General features: G+C 42.0%; 2 protein-coding genes and 3 long non-coding RNA genes across 10 annotated transcripts in view; 3 read left to right on the top strand and 2 right to left on the bottom strand.

The window, feature by feature from the left end:
• Positions 1 to 776: 776 nt before the first annotated feature.
• LOC148103978 (uncharacterized) lies at positions 777 to 3,684 on the top strand. 3 transcript variants are annotated; one of them, XR_015717116.1, is made up of 4 exons: positions 784 to 1,540; positions 1,642 to 1,708; positions 1,920 to 2,069; positions 3,326 to 3,684. It is a non-coding gene; the product is annotated as an uncharacterized LOC148103978 (long non-coding RNA). The 3 variants fall into 3 exon arrangements; XR_015717115.1 differs by having other exon boundaries at positions 777 to 1,540; positions 1,920 to 3,684; XR_015717117.1 differs by having other exon boundaries at positions 778 to 1,527; positions 1,920 to 3,684.
• A 184-nt stretch (positions 3,685 to 3,868) lies between these two features.
• Positions 3,869 to 5,243, bottom strand: LOC148103977 (uncharacterized). Its single transcript, XM_087839249.1, has 2 exons — positions 4,503 to 5,243; positions 3,869 to 4,164 (listed from the first exon to the last, which is right to left on the bottom strand). The coding sequence occupies exons 1-2, from the start codon at positions 5,202 to 5,204 to the stop codon at positions 3,877 to 3,879; spliced, it is 990 nt and encodes a 329-aa protein (XP_087695375.1). The 5' UTR covers positions 5,205 to 5,243; the 3' UTR covers positions 3,869 to 3,876.
• A 541-nt stretch (positions 5,244 to 5,784) lies between these two features.
• On the top strand, positions 5,785 to 12,950 carry LOC148103976 (uncharacterized). Its single transcript, XR_015717130.1, has 3 exons — positions 5,785 to 5,949; positions 9,388 to 9,483; positions 12,270 to 12,950. It is a non-coding gene; the product is annotated as an uncharacterized LOC148103976 (long non-coding RNA).
• Positions 12,951 to 14,024: 1,074 nt separating this feature from the next.
• Positions 14,025 to 16,110, bottom strand: LOC148103975 (uncharacterized). Of its 2 annotated transcripts, XM_087835253.1 has the most exons (3): positions 15,397 to 16,110; positions 14,890 to 15,016; positions 14,025 to 14,209 (listed from the first exon to the last, which is right to left on the bottom strand). In XM_087835253.1, exons 1-3 carry the CDS (start codon positions 16,108 to 16,110, stop codon positions 14,115 to 14,117), a joined length of 936 nt encoding a protein of 311 aa, XP_087691379.1. In that variant the 3' UTR covers positions 14,025 to 14,114. The 2 variants fall into 2 exon arrangements, with proteins under 2 accessions (XP_087691379.1, XP_087691376.1); XM_087835250.1 differs by lacking the exon at positions 14,025 to 14,209 and having other exon boundaries at positions 14,523 to 15,016.
• A 418-nt stretch (positions 16,111 to 16,528) lies between these two features.
• Positions 16,529 to 20,281, top strand: part of LOC148103973 (uncharacterized) — a 28,718-nt gene continuing 24,965 nt past the window's right edge. For 2 of the 3 annotated variants that reach the window (XR_015717127.1, XR_015717128.1), the window contains exons 1-2: positions 16,529 to 16,721; positions 19,716 to 19,782. This is a non-coding gene — a long non-coding RNA (uncharacterized LOC148103973). The remainder of the gene's footprint in view (positions 16,722 to 19,715; positions 19,783 to 20,281) is intronic. The other variant, XR_015717129.1, reaches the window with a different exon arrangement.

Genomic DNA, 20,281 nt, shown 5'->3' with positions numbered 1-20,281 from the left:
AATCATATATCTCTTCTCCAAACTGGAACATCTGTTGTTTTGCTTATTTTGCATCCAGAGAGATGAGATGTTACAGGGGAGGCGTAATCTGTGATCAGTGGGTTAGATTAGTCAGATCTATACTTCTCTCTTTTTCCACTTTGAGCTTGGCCCGGGCGCCAGGCCCTGCCAAGCAGCCTCGGGAGTGAGCCAGTACATACCTGAGCATCCAGCCCTGATGCACCGACGCCACCAGCCACCTGCAGGGAGTGTGGTTAGGGGAGATATTTAAGTATGTTTAAATATTTAAATATTAATTCAGGAATACAGATATTTTAACGTGACATGAATGGTTGGCTGCACTCATTCTGTGAGGATTTGCTTTGCACAAATATTTTCTGTTCCCTTTCATTTTTCCTTCCACCGATAACGTCCTAGAAGTTAGAAGAAAAAAAAACGGTGCCTATTTATCACTTTTGAAAAAGTCAAAAATGCTGATGTCTGGGCTCTGAGCAAGCCTGTGTTTTGTTTTTTTGTTTTTTTAAAGAAACGCCTGACACTTGGCTGGTTAACCAGTGTGGAGTGGGAAGCTTTTGGCTAATAGTTCTTCTGGAATGACCTTATTCATACAAAAATGCTATTTTAATATTGTCTTATTGTTGACATGTAGATTCAGATACACAAATGAAAACAAAGTGTTACGTGTGTGTGTGTGTGTGTGTGTTTCAATGATTAATATCACTCAAGACCACTTAGAAAATGACAAAGTCTGGCTGCTCTAAAGCAAAATATGAAGAAGCAAGGGCTGACACAAGACTTCTCTTAAGCACATTATAACTGTACAGCTGTGCTCATAAATGGGGGTGGGTTTCGATAATTGATTTTCCAAAAAATCGATTTTAGCTTGAATAGTGTGATTCGTTAAATCCTGAATCGATTTTTAAATATAAATGTATTTTGCCAGAAACGAATTTCAGCAATCACCAAATCACCAAACAGCTAAAACAGCAAACCAGAGCAGTTAAACGGATTCTGCACAAAGGCGTAAACACAAAGCGCGGACCCAACACATCAGAATCAGTGAGCTGTCGGCTTTCTCACCCGACGCCACAGACACGGGGCTGAAAAGCCGACACATCACAGATTCTGATGCTGCAGGTTTTGTCACTCTCCAACCAAACTGGATTGAACCAGGAGCAAAAGAAGATCCAAACTATGCTTCACATTTCGCTTCACTTAAACTTTGTCATGAATTCACTATTACTTTTGCCGTTTTGCTTCCACCACGATAAAATCACAGTGGTTTAAGCTGGTTTAGATATTTCATTCTTGCAGTTTCACAGTATCCTGATTGTCATTCTTCAGTTGAGTTTTCACTGGTTTTCAAACCATCAAACACTTTAGATTCACACGTGTTTGTTTGTGTGTTGCAGGAGTTTCGCTCTGAATCCCGACCTCCTCTTTGTGCTTCTGTGGCTCGTGGGGCCATAAATTGGTCACCGTGGCGACCAGCTGGGTGATTGAAAGTCCCCCGTCTGACTTACTGAGGTCAGCCGTCACTGTTAGTGTTTATCTCATATTATGTCACATCTAAAATTCTGTGTAAATATGAATGAATGGTGATTAAATTAAACAGATAAAATGTATTTTCCTTTTTTCCAGTGTTCACTGTGGCTCTGCTCTGCAGCTGGTCTCCTTTTCCACAGTGCAGTGACACAGTGTTGAAGAGGTGAGTGTGTTATGTCACAACGGGACTGAACAGACTCACGCGCAGGCTCTAAGTTTAGGAAACACAAGAGTCTTTATTACAGCACACCAGGTGATATATTTACAAAGGGGAGGGGAAAGCCGGGCTCCAGGGGTCCACACACAAATGGGAAAGACGCTGAAAGTCCACACGCACTCCGTCCACTCCTCACGCTCTTCTTCACACTCCACAGAAAACACGATGGCGCACTCCACTCCTCGTACACTCAATCACTCAGGAAACACAGGGGTTGGTCCAGGGAATGAGGGTCGGCAACGGTCCAGCAACGAGAAACACAGAGCTGCAATATTATGAGCTGGAACACTCTCGTGATGAGCCACAGGTGCGTGATTGCAACCAGGTGCGTGGGTCAAGGGCAGGAGCCCACAGGAGAGCTCCACCCAGGCAGATGGAGGAGGGAAAGAGAGGAAGGGAGAGAGCAGGAACAAAAATGAAAATAAAAACATATGTAGCCATGCTGAGCCGACCGGGTAGGCACAGGGACCCTGACAGTTAGAGGAAATGTTAATGTCAGGTTTAGTCTGTATGCACTCAGAGGTCATTTGTACCTCCTGCTGCTGCTGCTGCTGTGGTTGTAATGATGTAAACCCTGATTGGTTGGATAGTTTGAGTGACAGCATTTACTGAGGCAAAGCAGAACAGCTGCTGATCCTGAGCTACTCTTACAAATGAAAGATCAGTGAAGAGCTTCCCTCACACAGCATATCCTATATTGGACCTGACTGAAGAGCCAGAGCCTGATGTTCACTACAGTCATGGCCAGAAGAAGCACCAGTGTCAAAAAATGAATCACAAAGCTGTTTTTTTTTTGTATATTTATATGGTAATAAAAAGTCTGTAAAGTGATTATCAGTGTTGGGGTCCTTAATGCTGACTGAAAATAATTTGTGACTTCTTAATGAAAAGTGCCTTTAAAACTCTTTTTTTTTTTTTTAAATGAACAGAAAATATAACAGGTAGGGTTTTATGGAAATAAAGTAGGTGTATTATTTAGCTGTATCTGAAAATCCTTATCAGGTGATTAATTGAATTCACCCTGTTTGTGTAGATTCTCACTTTTATTTAAAGCCAATAAATGTCTCGCCTTTTAATTTGACTTTATCTGCCTCTGTGTCCTGCATTTGGTTGCGCTGTCATGAAAGTGTTGGTCATTTTACAACATGAGCATTATTTTGTCTTTCCTGAAGGAATATTCAGGAAATGAGGATTAAAACGAGCGAGTCTGTTCATTTCCTTTTGATTCATGAACAGCCTGGATCAGGTCCAGACACTTTCTCCCAGTGTGTAACAGCCTCAGTGTTTCCTGAACCATTTGCCTCCAAAAACATTTGTCTTTGCTGGGCTACACTGGGAAACTCTCCACAGAGGCATTCAAAGGAAAAAAGAATCATTCTTGTGTGTGTTGCCTAATTTCTACAGTTTAGACAATTTAATCAGTTTGTCAGCAAATAAAACCTCTTATATCCATCAGAGATGCTGGCTGTAACCTCATGTTTGAGATCGTTGCTCCTCCTGATTTATAGCTGTTAAATTACTGTCTGTTTGTATCTTGAGTAAGGACCTCTCCCTTTCTCACAGCACCACATCGCTGGCCAAGGAGGCTCAAACTCGCTTCTACTTCCTCTGGAAATTGAGGAGAGCACGAGTCCCACCTGCCGTCATGTGTTCCTTCTACTGGGAATTTTTATTTAAATATCAATAAGTGAATGAATGAGATTTACAGATTTAGCAAGGACAAGCTTACCAAGAAAAAAAATACTACAGAAAGAAAATGCCAAACTTTACTTATGCTTGTCCATATTTGATTCTTTGAAATATTTTCCCATTAAATTTAACTGCAGAGGTAGATGAGTAATAACCAGGCTTCAAACTTCACCAGTACCAAGTGGACATGTCTCAACAAGAAAACACCAATAAATCAATAAAATATAAAAGTGTGTGTTTGTGTGTTTTGTTTTTCTTTATGGTCCAAGTTACTGAAGTTACTGGTGTGCAGATACTGTGTAACTTGATACATGTAAACACAGAAGGTGAATTTAGACATGATAGGAAGACATAGAGACACTGATGAGCATCTCCAAGTAAAAGAACCAGTTTCTTTATTTAAAAAATTATGTTTATTTCATTTGTTATTCTTTATTATTATTAATATTATTAATAGGCAGTAGGGTAATTTCCTCTGGAGCATCAGGTGGCCTTTTAAAGCCATTTGTAGAGACGTGCTGATCTCCTGATGACTGATCATTATTGGTGGTATGGCACCCGTTTAGTTGGGCTCCGGTCTCCTCATCTCTTGTTTCTCTCCTCCGTTTCCGGCCCAAGAGGAAAGCCAGAGGACCAACGATCCCAGATGTTACAGCTGCTGTTACGAGGAATGTGATCACTGTGATCCATGTCCTATCAGAGGACTCTGATGGCTGTGAGGACAAGAAAACAGGAACCAGGCATGTTAGTGAGTGTGGTTTGTGCGAAGGTTTCAGCCAGCGTAAATTTAAACAAACCAAAAACACAATAAATGTTTCTGTGCAGTTATGTTAACTACTATGCAAGGCATCAAATTCAGGTGTTGGTGGAAAGCCTGGTGCTGTGACATCACCCCACTGTCCTCCACTCAAACACTGACCCACTGCTCCGAAGCGCTGACTGCAGATCTGGCTGAGTGGCGCCAGATTCAGACGCGCCAAACGCGGCAATAACGAGCCATCAAAGTTTGCTGTTCAGTGTGCAGCTATTTAAATGTGGTCGGTGTACTCACCGTCGGTGTGGTTGTAGGCAGAGGTGTGCTACCGGCTGCTGTGGGGACTTGAGGGTGGACTCGCAGGCGGACAGCAGATCGGTGTCTCTCCCACTTGTCTATGTCACAGTAATAAACTCCTTCATCTTGTTGCTGGACTCCCTTTATGGTGAGGGACAGGTCTGCTTGTCGGTCCCACTCTGATGGTATCGACACCCGGCTTGTGTCAACGTCTTCCCCGTATGTGATTCCCCCTGTTTTAGCATCCAGCTGAAGCACCGCGTTTCCATTTGTCCTCCAGCGCGCAGATTTCACCGACTGGCCCGCGGTGACGGAGCGGCAAGGGAGTGTGGCATCCTCGCCCTCGGTTACATCAACTTCAGAGGGGACAAATACTTCCAGCTTGATCGCTTCCAAGTCTTTGCCGTTGCATGTAAACTCGTACAGCCCTTCGTCGTTCAGATCTGCGTTTTCCAGGATGAAAGAGAGCCCTCTTTGATTCACGCGGTTTGGATGTTGCGGACCGGGTTTCCAGACGTTTTCCAGGGAGGCGATCAGCTCCGTGCTGGCATCATTCCTACGCAGATTTAGTCTCCCCCGTCCCTTCAGGCACTCCTCTGACAGCAGAAACTCAACGTCATCTCCTAAAGGAGCTTGGATCAACTTTCCGAAAACCTCGCTGCATAAAAATAGAAGAATGCACAAAAAGCTCAGAGTCTTCATCCTGTGAATGAGGAGGTAGAGTGTCTTTCCTCCTCAGCGGCTCACTGGCTAAATGGAAGAGAGTGAGTAAGAGTCGATCACGTGATGATCGGAGATTTTTTTCCTGCAACTTTCCTAACCCTCAACATATCACACGCATAGCAAGGACAGTAATGACAGTATTACAGTTTATATTACTATTGTGATTATAATAATGCATGTAATATTATTAAAACGTCTATGTGACAATAATAATAGTAATAATAATAACAACAACAGCAATAATAATATAGAGACTGTAATAATGCAGACATAATGGTGACTGTTATAGACTGTAAATACATTGTTGTTTTTCTCACACACCGTAGACTCTGCTTTTCTTTTAATCAAATCTGTCTTCTTTTGTTTTCTGTATTGTACTGTTATATTATCATTTTAATTGTAGACTATAGTCTGTTGTTTTTAAATGTGCTAATAAATAAATGGACTTAACAGTGACATTCGGCTGCGTTTTACTTTAATTTGATTCAGTTTGTTGTTTTTATTCACGGTAATAAACATTATAGTAGAAACAGGTCGTTAAGCAGGAAGTGAAGTTCTGCCCTGCCTTTAGCTAGTTTTTGCATTCACGTTAAAAGCGAGGGAGGCACAGAAAGAGGGAAAAATGCTAAAATATCCGCACAGTATGTGTGCTAAACCGGCTAAAGACACGAGGACGTCACTGAGCAGTCTTTCACACATCCCGGATACTCCTGCATGACTTCAGGTAACCTGTTTTTGGCTTTGTTTTGGGAGTTTTTAGCTCCTCGTTAGCTTTGCTAACATGCTAACAAACTGTCGCCTTTGACATGTAAAACCTGCTGGTTTTTCCCTGTGAACTCCTGCAGCACAAATTGCAACAAATATAACATAATAGTTTTACAAAAGATAATTTAAGTGGCTAAAAAGGCCTGGATTCATTTTAATGTAGATACAATAACACAGAGAAGTTGGATTTATTTGTCTGAACCCCAACATCAGGAAAACTTGTGTCAGCTTCATCTACACACCAACACACTGTCAGTGCTGTCAATAATCAGTTATCCCACAAGAAGACAAGATGTTAATTTCCGTGTGTATGATTACACATTCATTAGCTGAGGTGTGGAGGAGGCGTTGTGCATGAAGAGCCAGGCCTCACACCATTTTCTGCATGAAGGCCTGCCTCTGCAGGCCATTTATCTGAGTCTGTGACCGTGGCTGAAGCTGATCCTGGAGTTGAACCAGAAAGTTTCTTTGTGTTTTTTTTATATCTGATAAATTTACCTATATGCGTAAATGTAGTTAGCAGTATTTATGAAGAGGTTATATATAAAGTAAAGAAATGACCTGTTTAATGTGTCTTTATGTCTCTGTGTTATTGTATCTACATTATAATAAATCCAGGCCGTTTTAGCCATTTAAATTGTCGTTATAAAACTATTGTGCTATATTTGTTGCAGTTTTTGCTGCCCTCTTGGGCAGATCACTCAGAAAAACATTTTTAGTATCGCTGAGACTTTTAATCCGGATAAATAAAGGGCATGTAAAAGTCACTTCACCAAAATCTTATTGCAGTTTGTAGCAGGAATGTTGTTGGTGGCTCAACCTTACTTTATATCATTCATGAGAAATTGGGTTCACCAAAAAGTCACTTACAACACTTAAAGTGACCGTCCTAGCTGAGAGCCTCCTGCAAGAGACAAAGAAAGACATTCAGAGTAGCTGTGGTTATGTGTTTGTTCATTTTTCTATCTTCAGTGACACCGCCAAAGGACTGATGATATTATACCTTTCAGAAGACTTACTGCTCCTCAGAATTAATTACCTTTGGGGGTTTTACAGAAAGTAATCTGTGAATTTTATGAATTCATGGCTTCACTACCAGTAGTGCTGGTAGGTAACCAGCTTTGATAATTATGGGTCTGTAGCCAGTAAAGGTAAATGGAAAACAGAGGAGCTGTCCACACAGTGACATGTTTATGAACCTAAACAGGATTTATCATTGATAAAATGACACAGCACTTTGGAGGAGTCTGTACCTGCTAAGAAACAAACCCAGCAGAATGTTTCACTCTGTCAGTGACTTTATGCTTGTTGTATGTTTTTCTCCTCAGATACTTCAGAGTGTTTAGAGTTCATCATTAATGAATATTTGTGTCTCAGCTATTTGCATAGAAGTTTAGATTGAAATCTCTCGCACATGCTGCGTAGTACTTAAATATCATCAGGGTTTACACAGGCAGTTATTTGTACACAAAGGTGACTGTTTAAAGTCATAAGCTGCAGATTTATTTTCATGCAGTGATTGTTTACTGAATGAGTTCACTGAGCTTCAGCGGCTGGTGAACTTGGACATTCAGGGATTCTTGCACTGGGGACAGCTCTACGGCACAGTTACAGGTAGCAGAAGGAAGATTGTTCCACTGAGCTTCCACCCTGATATTGATCAGCTTGTACACTTCAGCCTCAGATGGATCAGAACAGCCGCAGTCAGGATTCTTAATCTGAGTGACTCTTTGAGGTTTCATCTCGATGATCATCCCAAAGACTGGCGGGGGTGAAATTCTTAGTTCTGTTAGAAAGTAAGCAGTTTGTCCACTGTATGTATATTTTCACCCTTAATAATTACCTTATTGAAAATGAGTGCTGTGTATATGACCGGTTTAAGAAATGACATGGGCCGAATCGTCTCACGTGTCACGCATGCGCCGTACATCAGTGTGGATGAGCAACTCTTTGGAAACGATTGAAAACGATAGTGCGGACTCAGAGCATTTTTAGACAAAAATGCTGTTTTCAAATTTATCCGGATTAGTGTAGACGTAGCCTTAATTGAATTGCCTCTACACTATTTAGATTTTTAATGCTGTAACTGCCCACATCAATATCATCCATACTTTATTTTTTTCTCTGCTTTTTTAGCTTTAAAGAGACTGAAGGACTCAATATCGTGGCGCAGTATGTCAGCTGAAATCTCTGAAGCACTAAAGTTTCTACGCCCCACGTGTCTCATGTTGAAATGAAGAGCACTTAATTATCAGCCTCCTTTTAATCAGATATGTCTGATGGTGAACACAAGCCTCCAGCAGGCAGCTGTCTGAGCTGAGGAAACAAAAGGCACACTTACAGTCTAAACTTTGGTTTCCCACGAGCGTTAGAATTAGCCTCACCGCTACGGTGTCATGTTGCTTTCACATGGATGCCACAGGGATCCTGCGCTCACTCTTCATAGAAAGTGACTGCGGTAAATGACATTGCACAGATTTAGTGGTTTCAGTTTATTTATTAACTGTACTTACTGCACAGGAGCAGAGAGTCCAAGATGAGTCCGTCTCTGTGTTGTGACTTTATGAGATTTCCAAATCACTGCATTTAGATTTTAAAACACAGAGTTTGTAAAACTGTGATTCAGATTAATTTAATTTTAGCTCATTGTTCTCCTGCTGGGCCCCATCTGTTGGTTCATGCTCACTGCTCTGAGACTGTGTGGCTTGTAGAAGCAACAATATATTTTCAGCACAAAGCAGAGCACGTTACTTGACAGCCAGTGGAAACAGTGCAAACCTCAGGAGTGGAAACCAAAGTGATTCAAGTCTTAATATTAAATGAAGGCTGTGTGGGAGTGCTGCTGTGGAGCTAATTTGGAGCTAACTGTTTTATGTTTCCTTTAACAGGGTGATTCTCTTCAGTACTACTGGTCAACAACTTCACATAATCCCTACTGTAACTATTTGTGTGTGAAAGTAGTTACAAAACTAAAGCAGCTCCTGTTACATGTGCTAATGTGTTGTTGGCTGAGGCTCAGGAGGTTACAGAGCAGATCACTTTCTAGTCTGCCCATCTAAATGAAAGTGTTGTGTAAAAAAACACCAGTCTGATATCCTTTTACTGTCTGATATGTTGTACAGGGTGTCATCTAATCTCAAAAGGCTGTATTTTTCTACAGTAATGAACAAAGTAGCTTGTGGGAAATTTTAATTATGTTTTTTAAATCAACAAAAAAAAGAAAGAAACCTCAGGTCAGCTGATCACATGACCCAAGTTAAAGTCCTCCTGGAGCTCAGTGCACTGGACCCAGCTCTAACTCCAGATGACGATGATGACGGTCAACCTCTTGGTTAATATGAAGGCTGTCAGGAGGCTTGTTAAGACTCATCATAACTCTGCTGCTCCCTCTCTGCAGGTGCTGTATTCAGCTGACATGATGCTGCTGCTCGTCTTCAGCTGTGTGGGTGGAGCAGCAGCAGAGGTGGAGGCTGAGGATGGTGTGGATGATCAGGTGTGTTTTTCTTTTTTTTAAAAACATTTCATTTTTAAATTGAAAAACAAACAAAGTGAACAAGCAAACAAAAAGCTCACAACTATGGCACACAGCAAACATCTACAACTAACCACAACATGGCAGGCCATTGTGACCGCAGGAGCACTTCTAGGTGCACACTCTTGTTTCCATGCCTTTCAAGGATAACCTCAGACTTCTGAAAACTATGGAGCCAACGTACGGAGCGAGATCTCGCAAAAGTTTTAGTCGCATTCTTCGGAGGCCGCTAGCTCAAAGCTGACCGGGAGGTCAAGGCACGATGTGCCGGGAGAGCGGTGTTCCCCCCGGCTGTAGTAGGTCTCAACCTCCCATTAGCTTCAAGATGGTGGGTGTCAGACGTCTCCGAAAACATCGGTGCACTTTTGCAAATATGTGATGTCTTGTAAACCGAGCAGATATTTGACATTTACACAACTACATTCACACCTCAAAATATCTTAAAAGTTTATTTTGTGACCCAGAAAGAGTAATATTACAACTAAGTAGCTGTCGCCATAGTTGGAATTCAACTTTTGCGAGATCCCGAGTTAGTTTTGCGACGAGATCCCGAGTTTGTTTTGCGAGATCTCGCAAAAGTTCATCTTAATTTTTTTCTCCCATGTCCCTTGTGGGGCTCCATAGAAAACCAAACACAAAAAGTAATACCATAATGACATCAGACACTCAGCTGTTCTGCAACTTTTACCTCAGAGGATTTGTGGCACCTACAGATTCTCCTGTACCTGCCAGCACACTGACACTTTGACTATCACAGGCCTGTGTGTGCACATGTGGATGCTCTGTGTAACAATGATATTTATTTTTGCACTACTTACTACTGACATGGAAGAGAGGAAAACCAGGGTTCATTTCTGTGATTACATCTCACTAAATGCAGGGTAATGACTGTGTAATGTGTTGAATTTAATGTAATGGACTCTCTGAGCATATCTGCTGATAAGCTGACTCAATAGAGGCACATCCTGTAGATAAGCAGCTCTAAGATTTACTGTCTCTGCTGCTCTGAACGAGTCCTCTGAGCTTCAGCCGCAGACACAAACTCAGATTTATCCAGTCAGATTCATTTTCAGGACCTGAGGGAGCAAAGCAGACACAAACTGCAGAATATTTTATTTATTGGTCTATCAGCACCTAATCAAGCCTCTCTCACCAACTATTGTTGAATTGCTGGCTGATTGTGTGAGGCTGTAGCTCCATCTGTCTAATGTTGATGTAGAGATCATCCTTTCATCAGCTGCTGCGACAAAACCTTAAAGCTCAGATAGAGATAACAGGTCACACAGTGACTGTGAAATGAGCTGTATCTGCTGATGGGAGGCTGAGGTGGAGGTGGCTGTGATAAAGGTGCTTAGATTTGCACTGGGAATGACAGCTGTCAGGTATAAGAGTAAATATATCTGATGTACTGGTTAGTTTGGACTGTAGAGGATTATATTAATTTGATATTGAGCTGGGAGTGGTGGGAGGATTGCTGTTGTAGGTGTGACAGAGCAGAAGTGAGTGATTGAAGGAGAATGATTAGTTTAATAAAATGAAATAAAATGTCTTCACATGTCTGTGAAATACTCAGCTTCAAAATAGAAACCTGTGACATCTGTTAGAGAATAGTCTGTACTGATCTGTCAGTGCATTATGTGCTCAGTTGAATCTGACAGTGTTTGCTGCCACACAGTGCTCTAGTGTGTACACATGTTATACGGCCATAAAACTGTGAGAGATTCAGTTCTTGAGTGTTTCATGCAGGCAGATCCTGATTCTGTCAGGAATCAGGATCTGCACAGCTTTTGATTTCTTATTTCCTGATGTGTGAGTGTCAGAGTGTCTTGACTCCACATGTAGAGTTAGTACTACCACCATAAAAACTGAACTACAAACCAAGTCCAGCATAGCTTAGCTTTCTTTGCATTAGCTGGCTCATAAAACCTCAGATATAACAGACATGCTTCAGTCTCTGTTTGCTCTCACACTGAAAGTGATGTCACGCCTCCTTTCACACCTACTTCAGTCCAAAACAATATCAGAGGAAGTGTTGATAGAGATCAATAGAATATATAAGAAATACAATAGAGACACACAGCAGTGCTGCAGACAATCGATGATCTTTCACAAGATCAATGAACACTTGGCACATTCAGTATGTAAGCAGTGAGAGAAAGTCCACAACAAAGTCATTAAATCATTGTTGATTGTTGACTCATCTGAAACTCTGAACACATGACCCACTAAGATTATCTGTTTCCATAGGTTACCATATCACAGAGACGCCTTCCTGATAATGAAACTTGACTTTAGGCTCCGTGTACCTCTCAACCTGTTAAGTCACTCTGTGGTGCTCTTCATGTCAGCTGTGGTATTTGCTGTGTGTTTAATCTGTGCACACAAGTTGTTTTGCATGATAAATACTAACAAACTGATGTGTAAACACTGAGAACAGTGACTAACAAACAAACCCATAAACAGGAACGACCCACCTCCACCTCTTAAATGGTTAATGAGAAAAAGTCTGTTTTTTTTATTTACATTACATACTTTACTGCAAACAACTTCAGACCCTTGAGCAGTTTTCAGGAAGTTAGGACTGAAATAATCTCTGTTGTTGTTTGTTTGATGATCTTAGTGCTGATTTGATCTTTTCAGCTTGTTTAACTGAGTCTTAATGTTAATCCTGTGTGTGTGTGTGTGTGTGTGTGTGTGTGTGTGTGTGTGTGTGTGTGTGTGTGTGTGTGTGTGTGTGTGTGTCTCAGTGCGATGGAGAGCCACTCCTTATTGAACCCGAACCTGCAGAGCACCGAGGGCGTCCTGTCCAGCTTCAGGACCACCTGGCAGGAGTTTGTCGAGGACCTGGACTTCTGGAGGGTCCTGCTGCTGCTGCTGGTGGTCATCACCCTCCTCTCCCTGGGCCTCGCCTACCACGTCAGCAGAGTCCTGCCTTTCTCAGGGTGGAGAGGAGGCAGTAAAATAAATGAAGATCTTTATGTAGAACAAAAACTCTGGTATTTATTTGTTGTGCAAATCTGATCATTTTATTGGAATCTGAACAACATCATGTGATGCTGTCAGCACAAAGAAGAGAGGACGGTGACTCAGAGACACCAACAGCTTCATGTGTGGCCTAACACCTTTACAACCACTCATTGATACAGTCACTTTTACATCCCCGTTTGCTCTGTTACAAGCTGTATATTGCTGATGTTTTGTATCTTTTCATTGTTTTCTCCTCACTTGTTATTTATTCAAATGTCTTTGGTGTGAATTTTCCCTCGCTGTCTTTATTTCACACAAATACCTGCAGCCTTTCTGACTGGAAACAGTTTTGTCAGGATATCTTGATGTTCTTTGTTCAAAGGTTTTCAGTGTTTATTCCATCAAACATTTGAAGTCATTTAATGTGCAAAATGAATAAAATCATAAATGACTAATCATCATCAGGTCACTTTATTATCCACTTAAAACTTTATTGGCACACAGCAACTTCCCTGAGCTTTTTACAAAAAGCAAAGTAAACACAGTAAAGACTGTAAATCTGTACAAACAGGCAGGACAATATACAAATTTTGTTATTAAAGAGATCTCATTCATCCATCTTGAAGCTAAATTATGCATTGATCATCTGGGACTCTCCTCAGCTCTTTCTGGGAGAGTAGCTCGGCTGCCCCTCTGTTGGTCTTCCTTGGTCTCTTGTGTTCTGAGGGCCTCTGGATGTCTGGAGTTTTGATCTCCTCCATACCTGCTTCATGCCCTGGAGGACGGGGCTGTGGCTCCCCACACCCTCTAGCAGATCATTACATGAAGGAACCTTTTAAAAAACAAGCGCGTCCATGCTCACAGGTGTACACACGGGTGATCACACACACAAACTACACCCTTTTTGGCTCCTACCTCAAAGCACACTGTGTGCTGTCGATCTTACGTGCTGCACAATAATGTTTAATATTTAGTATTTACTGTCATATTCCCATATATCACTGTGATGTTTATTCTGTTACTCTCGTTTTCTTCTGCTTGTTTTCTTTTTTCTTTCTCAACAGGTGATCCAGGTGATTGATATATGTATTTTTTTCTTCTTCTGCTTATTCTGTTGGTTTTTGTTTTTTGCCCTTCTCCCCCGTCCCTCTTCTCAGCTGTTTTTCTTTCCCTCTTTCTTTCTCCCCTTCTTTCCCCCAGTCAAGTCTGTCCCGTATTCAGCAAGTGAAAATAAAATAAACAATAAAGGTGAATCAAATAGACCATTACGGCAAGGCTGGGATGGTCAATTTGGTAAAGAAAATCCGTTGGGCATCTTTCTTCGCCTTTAGACAATAATTCTGATGGCAAAAGAGCCAAACGGGACATGCAAAAAAATAAATAAATAAATAAAAATAAATTATGCATTGATTATGTAAGCAGATGATTTACAGGTATTACTTGATTGATTGGAAGACAAACACAAAAATAAGAGACAATCTCAAACATTGTAACAGCAGTCAGCCTCAGCAGAAGGAAAACGGAGGATTTCTAAACCTGAGAAAGTGGAGTTGCACAGTGGTACTGTCATAAAGGTGGCGAGTTCAAATACTTAAAGGGATGAGCTGTTGTTGTTTTTTCACTCATCAGTTGTGGGTAAAGTCAGGGTTTCCATTTGACTTTAGCATGCTGTGCTGGTCACAATCTGATTCTCTGCCGTCTTCAGTGCCTGCTCCTCCTCCTCGAGTGCGCACATTAAATTGTTGTTTTTCTCCCCACTTGTTATTTACTCAAATGTTTTTGGTATGAACTTTTTTTTTCTTTGTTGTCTTGATTTTACACAAATACCTGCAGCTGTTGTTTAACAATGTCTCATTATGTGCAATAAATGAATAAAATCTCTTAATGACTGTAATCTTCATCAGGTTAGAGTGTCAGTTTGTTATTATCTCAACTTTATTGGCACACAGCAACTTCCCTGAATTTTTTTTTATAAAGAGCAAAGTAAACAGAGTGAAGACTGTAAATCTGTACAAACAAAACAGGACATGTGCTCGCTGTAAATGAATAATTTTAATATAAAAGGGGAGTAAATAAGTAAGCAGAATAAACAATAAAACAGTTCTGAAGAATGAAGAGTTTTGTAAAGTGGTCTGAAGAGCTTGGAAAAAAAGCGACTGGACGTTCACCTCTTCTACACTTTAAGGGTTGAGTTGTTTTTCGTTTTCAGCTCATCATTTATAAAGTCAGGGTTCCCGTTTGACTTTAGCATGTGTTGTTGGTCACAGTCTGATTCTCTGCTCTCTTCAGCCCCTCCTCCTCCTCCCTCCTCTGTGCCGTTGCAGAGGTGTCCATCACCTTTGTTGATGGTAACATTTTCCAAGTTTATTTCTTCCTGCTCTGAGGATCCTCTACCGAAACCTCGAGTGCGCACATTGAATTTCCTGTTCCTCAGAAACCAGCAGAGCCAAACAAGCAGGGCAACGATCACAAATACAGCTGCCGTTATGAAGAATGTTCTCCACGACCAGTCAGAGCACTCTGATGGCTGCAGAGGAGAAGAAGACAGAGCAGAAATGTTAGTTAGCAGTTTTAACTGACTTTTAATGCTTTCAGTTAAAGTTAAACGAAAACATTTTATACTGTAAAGCTTAACATAAAGGTGAGATCTTTATATACAGTCTGTGTGTCAGTCCTCGGTGGACAGACCACAACCCTCTATCTTTGCACAATCATCTGTAAGCACATGTTCCTGCTGAACCGCTGTGTCTGAATTTTGACTGTTCTTTGCTGACAGGACCGGTTGCCTTTGGCCTGTCCTACTAATCTTTATGGCCACGTTACTTAAAGTCTTTCAGTCAGTCTGCAGTGATTAAACTGTGGACGATTAAGGTTTACAGTGACGTGTGAAACTACTTAAATTCTTACCGTGGGTGTGGTTGTAGGCTGTGAGGTGCTGCCCGGTGGTGGTGATGGTGTGGAGACGTGCAGGTGGACAGCAGAGCGGTGTTTCTCGGTCTTCTCCACGTCACAGTAATACACTCCCTCGTCTCGGAGCTGAGCTCGCTTCACGGTGAGGGACAGGTCTCCTCGCTGGTACCAGTCTGATGGTATGGACACTCGGCTTTCATCATAGCCGTCCCCGTAGGTGATTTGCTCCGACAGAGGATTCAGCTCCAGCACCAGCTCTCCGTCTCTCCTCCAGCGCACAGATTTCACAGCCTGTCCGACTGTAACGGAGCGACACGGTAGGGTGGCACCTTCATCCCGGGGCGCGACAACTTTATAGGGCAGAAAAACGTGCAACTCTTCCAGCTCCCCCCTCTGTTTGTAGTTGCAGGTAAACGCATAATAGCCGTGATCGTTGAAATCTGCTCTCTTTAATATCAGAGAGTCGGAGCTGTAAACCACCCGGTTAATGTAACCCGGTCCCGGCTTCCAGACACCGTCAAGAAAGGCAACCAGTTGATCGGTGCCATCCATCAGCTGATGATGCAGTGTGACTTTTCCCGTCTTGCACTCCTCTGTCAGGGCAAACCTAACATCGTCTCCTGCAGCGGCCTGGGTCAGTTTCCCAGACACCCGGCTGATAAAAAGAAGAAGAAGAACAATGTAAGTGAGGGGGACAGACGTAGGACTCATCTTGCGCGCCGGGTGAAAACGTGCACAGTTTACGCGCAAGCTGACTTTTTATAGTCGCGGTGGGTGGCGCCGGTGTTCTACACCGCCCGAAAACCGGTCTGAGCCGCATGAGAGCACGATGCCCAATTGGCCAATTGACTGTCTGAAACAGCGACTCCTATGACTCAACTGTTATTATTATTATTATTATTATTATTATTATTATTATTATTATTATTATTATTGTTGTTGTTGTTGTTGTTGTTGTTATTATTGTTATTATTATCATATCATAGATGGGTAAATGCGTTGTTGCACATGACACAGCCGGCGTTGTTACCCTTTAACCTCAGTGTACTTCAGATACATGTATTTATGCTGTTTTTATGCGTAATAAACGTAATAAAACACTAATCTTGGCACGTCGCTTCCAGCAGGAAGTGATCTGCTGAGCAGGCGCTGCTCTCGTTAGCTACCAGGTTCATTTGACGGTGAAAGAAAAGTGAGCTAGAAACAGTTGAAAATGACAAACTGTGCCCACAGTCTGTGCGGTCAGGGAGATAACGACCTTAGAGAGTTGATACCCAGGCTTATGTACACACCGCAGTTTGGAAACAACGTCTGGACTTCAGGTAACATCTTACTAGCTGTACTTGAGATAACTAGCTAAAGCCTTTGGGAAAATCCAGAAAATGTGGAAGTGTTCAGGCGTCCTCATGATTATTGATGCCGCTCAAATACATCCCAGCTAATGAGACACTAGTTAACTGTTTCAACTGAACCAGAGGAAGGACTAGAACAATGTTTAGCTTAGCACGGCTAATAAGCTAACGAGCATAGCCTGCTCAGAGCACGACATCTACAATAAAAGTCTGTTTATCATCCACTTTAGTGTATCTTATGATTTTATTGAAACTAGTCTTAATTTTTCTGACCCCAGTATAAGAAAGAAGTCAGTGCGACATAATTTTAAAGCGTTTTTATTATTCAACTGGCTGCGCAAGCCCTCACTTTCAATGCTCCGTTGTCGCCACCCTGGTCTGCAAACTACTGTTTTTAAAGACCAGAGAGACACGATTAACCAACTGGCCACAGCTGGGTTGACCAGTCTCTTTCCGTAGCACTGCCCCTTAATCCACTGGACCACCCCTCCCCTGCAGCTGAGCCACAAACCAAACCCTGCAGCCACTGTGACATTTCCTACGATTTACCCACCCAGGCCACCCCTGTTCTCTTGAATACCAGGGGCCTGAGGGGTTTTTTGTCAGTAGGATGGGGCTTAAGTGTGGGTACCTGGGTCCTGCTGGAGGCCAAGATCTATGGTGGGTAGGGGGTGGAATGTGGTTGTAAGATAGCCAGCAAAGGGGGGGACTTGACCAGGGTAGGGTGTTGGTCCCTGGGGCCTGCTGAAGGTCAAGATGGTGGAGGGCACACAGATGCATATGCAAATGTTAGCTAGAAAGCAGTGCAGTGAAAGCAGAGATTAACAAACACGTTACCACTCAGGGAGGCGACAGTATTCGGACACCAGATGTCTGTCGCGCTTCTCCTAAATAACGCTCCATCAAAATGACATCTGATGTACCGCCGGTGTGCCAGCATCCCATGACACACCGCCCCGCCTACCTGTGCTGAAAAAGGAAGGAAACCCATGACAGCTTATAGTTTCTTATTTCCTGATGTTCACAGATTTTCTTGACTCCACATGTAGAGTTAGTACTACTACCATTAGGGCTGAACTACAAACCAAGTCCAGCATAGCTTAGCTTTCTTTGCATTAGCTGGCTCATAAAAGCTCAGTCAGATATAACAGACATGCTTCAGTCTCTGTTTGCTCTCACACTGAAAGTGATTTCACGTCTCCTTTCACACCTACTTCAGTCCAAAACAATATTAGAAGAACTGTTGATAGAGATCAATAGAAATTATAACAAATACAACAAACGAACAGCAGTGGTGCTGATAAGTGAGTAAGGAGAGTAAGCAGTGCTGAAGACGATCAGTATGTAAGCACTGCGATAAAGGCAACAACAAAGTCAGTGACTCATTGTACTTTCATCTGATGCCTTGTGTGTGCACACACCTTGTTTTGCATGGCAATAGCTGACAAATTGATGTGTAAAAACTGAGAACAGTTACTGACAGAGGCCACAATCCCATAAACAGAAAAGAAAACACTACCTCCCTGTACGTTTAAATGGTTAATGAAAATCTGAATTCTACTTTTAGCTTTACATGCACAGATCAGCAACACTTCAGACCCCTGAGCAATTTTCAGGAAGTTAGAGCTGAACTCATCTCTATTGTTATTTGTTTAATGATCTTATCAGGTTCAGACCAAATAAATACGCTGTCAGTGTTTGAGCTTGTTGTCCTGCTTCCCCCTGATGGTGCTGATTTTTCTTTTCAGCTTGTTTAACTGAGGACTTCAAGGCTTAATGTTAATCCTCTTTAAAAGTGTGTGTGTGTCTATTCAGCCATTTCCTCAAAGCCCAAGTTAGTAGGCTCTGAAATACCAGAATGCCTGGCAGGCATAACACAATCCAGCAGGTGTTTGTTTTATTAGGCCTGTAGAGGGGAAGAAAGTTGTTGATGTGAGTGATAGCAGCGCAGGAATTCAGTCTGATGTGTGACTCACCTCTCCCCTGCAGCTGAGCCACAAACCAAACCCTGCAGCCAGTGTGACATTTCCTACGATTTACCCACCCAGGCCACCCCTGTTCTCCTGAATACCAGGGGCCTGAGGGGTTTTTTGTCAGTAGGATGGGGCTTAAGTGTGGGTACCTGGGTCCTGCTGGAGGCCAAGATCTATGGTGGGTAGGGGGTGGAATGTGGTTGTAAGATAGCCAGCAAAGGGGGGGACTTGACCAGGGTAGGGTGTTGGTCCCTGGGGCCTGCTGAAGGTCAAGATGGTGGAGGGCGAATGTGTGTGCCAGGGCAAGCTACTGAGGGAGTGGACCAGGTTACGATGCGAGTACCCGGAGCCTGCTGGAGGTCAGAGTCAGGCTTCTGCTTTCTTTCTGTCTGCTCAACTGTCTACTCTGGTTTAATCCCAACATCTGCTCCAGTCTGCACGCAAAATATCCTTGGGCAAGATACTAGATACATGTTGCTTTTCGATGCATATGCAAATGTTAGCTAGAAAGCAGTGCTCAGAGTAGAAGAACACTTTAGAAGAACATGTCTATTTATTAATACTCAATAATTCCACAACCAGGAGGTTAGCCTTTATTTTCCAGGCTATTTATTTATTTACTCTAATTATTTCTTGTTATTAAAAATGCCAAACTAACTGCAACACGATGATCAATGATCAAAACAGACACAGAACAACCAATTTTATTCACCTTTTAATTCTATCTAACTAAAACTGGTTTGAATCCGTTAGTGTGACTTTCAATAACTTATAACAAAAAAAAAGTGACAATATGCAATTATCAAGAATTGCTGCAGGCTTTCTTTGTGTCTACATGACTCAACTGACTCAACTATAGTTGAACTACATGACTCATGTAGTTTTCTTTATTTGAATTTCAGCAATCTCTCTCCAGCTATTTCACTGGTGATATATTGAAGTGGTGATTATTTTTAATTATAATGAGGTGATCATTGTTATTTATTCACAGAAAGGTCAAGAGCTGTGGTGGAAAAAGTGGCCAGAAATGCACAGGAAGGATTGTCATTACCGAACAGGTCAGCCAAGATTTTTAGCCGTCTTTTCCTGTGCTGAGTCACACACATGCTGTTATGAAACTTGCTATACCACAAACATCTGTAGTGTTTCTCATTTCCTCCCTGAGAACTGTGGATACTGTAATGTTTCATCTAAGTCTGATCAGTGGGTTAGTTTGATCAGAAATTTTCTTGCTTTTTCTTCTTTGTATACTTTGAACTAATGAAAAAATGAATCTGGCACTCACACTGTCTGTGCAGTCTGCCAGCAGCGTGTCAGTAAAGAGCAGTGTTCAGCCCATAAGATCAGTCTGTGTCTTTCTTATTGTTTTGGAGGTCGAACTCTGTCGGCATGTCAAGTTTCTTTCTGACAAATGCAGAATCTTGCAGTAAAATCGGACACTGGATTAAAATAATGTTGGAAAACAACCTGATTGCAAGTGACTTTGCACGTTAGCATACATTAATACATTAATCCTCAGTTTAATTTATGTTTTGATATCTGCCATCATTTATCTTT

This window comes from Neolamprologus brichardi, chromosome 3 (assembly GCF_056152115.1).
Source record: "Neolamprologus brichardi isolate AB-2024 chromosome 3, ASM5615211v1, whole genome shotgun sequence".
NCBI lineage: Eukaryota > Metazoa > Chordata > Actinopteri > Cichliformes > Cichlidae > Neolamprologus > Neolamprologus brichardi.
This window is presented reverse-complemented; position numbering and strand designations above follow the sequence as displayed.